At 36.9% G+C, this 6,335-nt stretch overlaps 1 protein-coding gene across 1 annotated transcript; it reads right to left on the bottom strand.

Moving 5' to 3' along the window:
- Nucleotides 1-2,084: 2,084 nt before the first annotated feature.
- LOC141695475 (uncharacterized) lies at nt 2,085-5,904 on the bottom strand. The gene is made up of 3 exons (XM_074499718.1): nt 5,298-5,904; nt 4,602-5,189; nt 2,085-2,170 (listed from the first exon to the last, which is right to left on the bottom strand). Exons 1-3 carry the CDS (start codon nt 5,902-5,904, stop codon nt 2,085-2,087), a joined length of 1,281 nt encoding a protein of 426 aa, XP_074355819.1.
- Between the last annotated feature and the right edge of the window lie 431 nt (nt 5,905-6,335).

Below are 6,335 nucleotides of genomic sequence, written 5' to 3'. Positions count from 1 at the left end.
AGGAAGGTCCTGACATACTCTAAGACCTACTTACTATCAACATAAAAGGTTCATTTACAATTCCTTAAGCATGCAAATCAATTATAAGGACAAGCAAAGTAACACATCACAAGACAAACCATCACTTAGCATTTTAAAGCAAAAATTCAAAGTAATCATGCATGGTAACAACATGACACCTACTGACCCTAAGCTCATATCATCATATATAATATAAAATAGCTCTTAATCAAAGGAATCATGACATTCAACTCACAAAAATCAAGTATCAAAGCACAATGACAACACATATGGCATTTTGCTTCCGTTTTTATTGAAAACCAACATGCAATGGTTAAATCTTCTACACAAGGATTATAAAATGATAAATCATCAAACAAACATAGCATTCAAGGGCATTAAATTAACAAAACTTCATTTTTAAATGCAAAATCTTCGAATATCATGAAACATAGCCGGAAATCATAAAATTTTCAAAAACAACATATCTCACATTCGGCTATTCATAGAGTCATTGCCAAATGTTATGAACAATGAGTATGAATTGGTAAATATAGAAGTGTAACACCTCTCCAACATCACATATTGCTCATTTCTATAAGCCACCGTGGTTGAAACCTTGAGTTCACAAGAACTAAGGCCTCAACTTCGGCTTCATCAACGTGCATGTACAAAACTCACCTCAATATGAAGATACTCTACTAGATAATGAAGATCTTGGCTTGACTAACTTGAGAAGTGAAATATAATGAAGAGAAGTGAAGAAGAATGGCAAGAATGGGGGTGGGGTTAAGCTTCGGCCGAGAGGGAGAAAGGAGAGGAAAGGGTGAGGTGTTCGAGTGAGTGTGTGTTGAAAAATGAGAGCGCTCACTTGGTTTTGTTACTTTAATTTGATTAAAATGGTAGTGGAATGGGGAATTTAAAAAAATATCCCTCTTTCTAGTAGTGACAAAAATGCATGCAAGGTTAAAGAAGTAAACTAGCAAGTTAGTGGGGTTGAAATTGACGGTCTTAGCCTTGGACCCTATTATAAGCTAAAATGCATGCAAGGGTATACTAGTAATCCAATAATTAATAAAAGTATAAATAAAAAGAATGAATTTTAGTAATTAAAATCCAACTTCATAAATCACAAAATTAATACCATAAATATTATGAGATTTTAGAAGTTTTATAAAACTGTCTTCAAAAATTTTGGATAAGAATATATTTTAAAAGAATTTTCTAAGATTAATATTCTAATATACAAGTCATATAAAATATAATTAAAAATTCTAAGTCACATAAGAAAATGCACGTAATTTGATTCTAAGCTGCTATTATACGAATTGTAATTTATCGTCTAATCGCAACTATTATCTAATCGCGATAAACTCAAATATTATTTAATCACGTAACGAAATTTTCTCACGTACAATTAATTATGCGCTTATAAATAATTTACAATATTCGTAATGCCACATAACGAAGAATATATATATGAACACAATGAATTCACATAATTTCTAACATCTAATAGACGAAATTTTTTTATAGAGCACAAAATAGAATATTATATTAATATCAACTATTTACAGGCGTTACAACCTTCCCCCTTAAAGGATTCTGTCCCCAGAATCTAAGTAAATAGATGAGGATACTTATCTAACATATCACTTTCTAATTCCCATGTTGACTCTTCAACCTTGGGATTTCTCCACAAAACTTTAACTAAAGGAACTATTATATTCCATAACACTTTAGCTTTTCTATGGTGTCGGGGTTGAACTTCTTAAGCAATGATATATGAAAAATGTTGTGAATGTGCTGCATTTGAGGCGGTAAGGCCAACTCGTATGCCACTCTTCCAACTTTACCCAAAATCTCAAAAGGTCCAAAAAATCTTGGACTTAACTTCCCTTTCTTGCCAAATCTAGCTATCCCTTTCCAGGGAGACAATTTCAACAAAACGGTTTCTCCTATTTCATACTCTACGTCCTTTATGTGTGGATCAACATACTTTTGTTGTCTATTCTGAGCCGCGATCAATCGATTTTGAATCAAATCTACCGCTTCTTTCGTTTGTTAGATAAGTTCGGGGCCAATTACCTTTCGCTCTCCAACTTCATCCCAATATAAAGGTGATCTACATTTCCTTCCTTAAAGAGCTTCGTACGGAGGTATTCCGATACTGGCATGAAAGCTATTGTTATAAGAAAACTCTACTAAAGGAAGATGTTCATCCCAATTTCCTTTGAAGTCCAAATTCAAGATCTCAGCATATCTTCTACGGTCTGAATCATGCGCTCACTTTGTCCATCTGTCTGTGGGTGATAGGCAGTGCTCATCTTGAGTCGAGTTCCCAAATGTTCTTGGAATTGCTTCCAAAATCTGGAGTTGAAACGAGGGTCTCTATCCGACATAATAGATACTGGAACTCCATGGAGAGTAACAATTTCCTAAAGATATATATGAATCAGCTTGTCCATTGAGAATCTCTCGTTGATTGGTAGGAAATGTGCCGACTTAGTCAATCGATCAATTACTACCCAAATAGCGTCGTGATTAGATTTTGTCCTCGATAATCCAACTATGAAGTCTATCGCAATGTGCTCCCACTTCCATTTAGGTATCTCTAAGGGTTGAATTAGTCCACTCGGTTTCTGATGTTCGGCTCTTACCCTTTGACAAGTGTAACATCTAATATTCCATTGTGTAATCTTCTTCTTCATATTCAGCCACCAAAAGTTCTGTTTCAAATCTGAGTACATTTTTGTGCTTCCTGGGTGAATAGAAAATTCTGAGTTGTGAGCATCCTTCAAAATCTCATTCTTCAATTCTTCCACATTCGGTATCCAAATTCTTGATAAGAATCTTAAAATTCCTTGGTTGTCTTTTTGAGTGCAAATTTCTTCTCTGGTCAACTCATTCATCCTTTTATTCATCACTTCTTCTTGGCACTTCTTAATCTTTTCTAATAATTCTTGTTGAAAAGTCATCGTACAAATTATTTCTGTAGGTGCACTTGGATCTCGAATCTCCATTCCTATCTTCTCAAATTCCGTTGATAACTCTTGGGCCATAGTCAACATATCCAATCTATCTTTGCGACTTAAAGCATCCGCTACTACGTTCGCTTTCCCAGGATGATAGATGATTGTGCAATCGTACTCCTTAATCAACTCCAACATCTTCGTCGCCTCATGTTTAATTCCTTCTGGGTGAAAATGTATTTTAGGCTCTTTTGATCCGTATATATCTCACATTTCTCTCCATGAAGGTAATGTCTCCACAGCTTTAGAGCAAACATAATTGCAGCCAATTCCAAGTCATGATTTGGGTACGTTTGTTCATGAGCTTAAGTTGTCTTGACACGTAGGCTATTATCTTCCCATGTTTTATTAAAACACATCCCAATCCTTTGTGTGATACATAACTGAATATTACGAAGTCTCCTTGCTCATCTGGCAGAGCTAATACTGGAGCGGTGACTAACTTCTGCTTCAATTCTTGAAAACTCTTTTCACAACTCTCCGTCCATTCAAACTTCTCATTCTTTCGGGTCAATATTGTCAATGGAACTTCAATCTTCGAGAAATCCTTCACAAATCTTCGATAATATCCGACCAATCCCATGAAACTTCTAACTTCAGTCGGGGTCTTCGGCCTTTCCCAATTCATTACAGTGTCTAACTTCGCTGGGTCAACTCGAATACCTTCACTTCTGACAATATGCCCTAGAAATTGAACTTCTCGCAGCCAGAATTCACACTTCGAAAACTTTGCATATAACTTCTTCTTTCTTAAAGTCCCCAAAGCTATTCTCAGATATTCAACATGTTCTTCAGCGGTCTTTGAGTATATTAGAATGTCGTCGATAAACACAATGACAAACTTGTCCAAATTCTTCTTGAATACTCGGTTCATCAAGTCCATAAAGGCGGCTGGCGCGTTTGTCAATCTGAATGCCATGACTAGAAACTCGTATTGTCCATATATGCTCCTGAAAGCAGTCTTTGGTATGTCTTCCGGCTTAATCTTCAACTAATGATATCCGGATCGTAAGTCAATCTTCGAGAAGTAAGTTGTTCCCTTAAGTTGATCAAATAAGTCATCAATACGAGGTAAAGGGTACCGATTCTTGATTGTCAATTTGTTCAACTCCCTATAGTCGATGCACAGTCTCATACTTCCATCTTTCTTTTTCTCGAACAGAATTGGAGCACCCCACGGAGATACACTCGGCCTTATAACTCCTTTATCCAATAACTTTTGTAGTTTCTTGGCCAATTCATTCATTTCTGCTGGTGCCATACGATAAGGTGCCTTCGATACAGGTTCCACGCCAGGAGCTAAGTCGATAGAAAACTCAATTTGTCGGTCAGGTAGAAATCCAGGAAGTTCTTCAGGAAATATATCGGGTAATTCGTTAACTATCGGGATACTTTCTATATTCGGCTTCTCCTTAGATCTATCAATTACATGAGCCAAATACCCTTCGCACCCTTGTCTTAACAACCTTTTAGCTTGAATCATTGTCAAAAATGTTTTAACTTGTTTCTGCCCTTTAAACTCTACTTTCTTTCCTTGAGGGGACTTAAGAATCACTTTCTTCTTCTTACATTCTATTTGAGCACCATGTTCTGCTAACCAATCCATTCCTAATATAACATCAAATTCTCCTAGTTGAAAAGGTATATGGGAAGCAGGGAAACTATAGCCTGAAATCTCTACTTTACACTGTGGGAAAATACTTTTAATAGATACTCGTTCTTGATTAGCCAAAATGATAGATAAGGGTTCAACTAACAGTTCAATTTCACAATTCAACTTGCCAACAAAAGATTTAGATATGAAAGATCTAGAAGCGCCAGAATCAAATAGCACTTTAGCATTGAAGTTGTTGACAGAAAGCGTACATGCCACAACTTCAGAACTCTGAACAGCATCTTTGATATTCATGTTGAATGTCTTGGGTGGAGCAGGATATGAGGGACCAAATACTGGAGTTGCAGATTCAAAAGGTTGATTTGAAGGAAGTTGAAGAGTTGGAATAGAAGATGTAATTGCTTGATTGTAAGGGGTGGCCGTCAATTGCATCAACTTGTTGGTTCCGGGGGCCTTGTAATCCCTCAACATATGACCGGTATTTCCATACTTAAAGCATGTAACAGGAGGCTTCAGGTTTCGGCACTCATTCACATAATGACCTTTCGAATTGCACTTAAAACAAATGATGTCAGCCTTATTGCAGTTACCCGTTTATCTCTTGTGGCAGAATTTACACTCCGGATTTGTTGCTTGCCGGAATATCTGACCACATGGCCCTTGAATCCTATTCCTCTGACTCTTATTATCACCCTTCTTAAAGCTTCGGGGTCCTCCTTGGTTCTGGAATCCAAACTTCTTGAAATTCTTTCCACTTTGGCTCCCTTGAGCCGATCCTTCACCATTACTTCCAAACTTTCTTTTCTTACTCTCTTTCTCATTCAAGTTTTGATCACTTTCTCCCTCGATTACCATCGCCTTTTGGACCACTTCAACATATGTGCCCAATTCAAAAGCAGTCACTCTGCTTCGTAGCCAAGGCTTCAATCCTTGTTGAAATCTCTTCGCTCTCTTTTCATCTGTGTCCACAGAATCTCCAACAAACCTAGCCAATTCAGTGAATTTCTTCTTGTACTCTCCCACATTCATTCCTTTTTGCTTCAATTCAAAGAACTTCAATTCCATTTGAGTCTGCATATACCTCGAAAAATACTTATCTAAGAAATTCTTCTTGAATCTATCCCAAGTGATAACTTCTTCTTCTTCTAAAGCATGGGCTGACTCCCACCAATTGTTCGCTTCGCCTTTCAGAAAATAAGATGCATAATTAACCTTCTTTTCTTCCCTTACAACAGCTAGCGTGAAAGCTTTCTCCATCTCTTTAAGCCAAGACTGGGCTTCTACAGGGTCTTAAGTTCCACAGAACTTTGGTGGTTTCACAGCTTGGAATGATTTGAAAGTTATAGGGGTTAGTGGTGGTGGAGGTGGTTGTTGTTGTTGTTGAAGTTGTTGCTGAAGTAGTTGTTGTTGTTGAGCAAGGGTAACAGATTGTTGGTGAATTATTTGCATAAGTTGACCAAGTTGGGTGGTGGATCTTTATGATCCCCGATATTGGTGGTGCAAGCTCTACGAGGAGGCATGATTCTGAATGTAGATAAGAAAGGTTTATTCACAGTTCAATATTTGCATAAACAAGTTATAACAAGGGTAAATATTAAGTAATACGGTCTTATTCAAGGGTTATTCAACAATGTAAAGGTCTATTCAGGGGATATCTTCGGGAAACATTAAACATGATCAATTTCTAA

Source organism: Apium graveolens, chromosome 11 (assembly GCF_009905375.1).
Source record: "Apium graveolens cultivar Ventura chromosome 11, ASM990537v1, whole genome shotgun sequence".
Lineage (NCBI taxonomy): Eukaryota > Viridiplantae > Streptophyta > Magnoliopsida > Apiales > Apiaceae > Apium > Apium graveolens.
The sequence above is the reverse complement of the archived record's forward strand: the minus strand, read 5'-3'. Positions and strand labels throughout refer to the sequence as shown.

Excerpts from the sequence above, each read along its gene's own strand:
- LOC141695475 (XM_074499718.1), bottom strand. The coding sequence starts at position 5,904 with ATGGAGAAAGCTTTCACGCTAGCTGTTGTAAGGGAAGAAAAGAAGGTT. Across the intron at positions 5,190-5,297 it reads TAGGATTCAAGGGCCATGTG|GTCATTATGTGAATGAGTGC; the intron begins GTCAGATATTCC and ends GCAATTCGAAAG. Across the intron at positions 2,171-4,601 it reads ACATGGTGCTCAAATAGAAT|TATCGGAATACCTCCGTACG; the intron begins GTAAGAAGAAGA and ends CTTTCATGCCAG.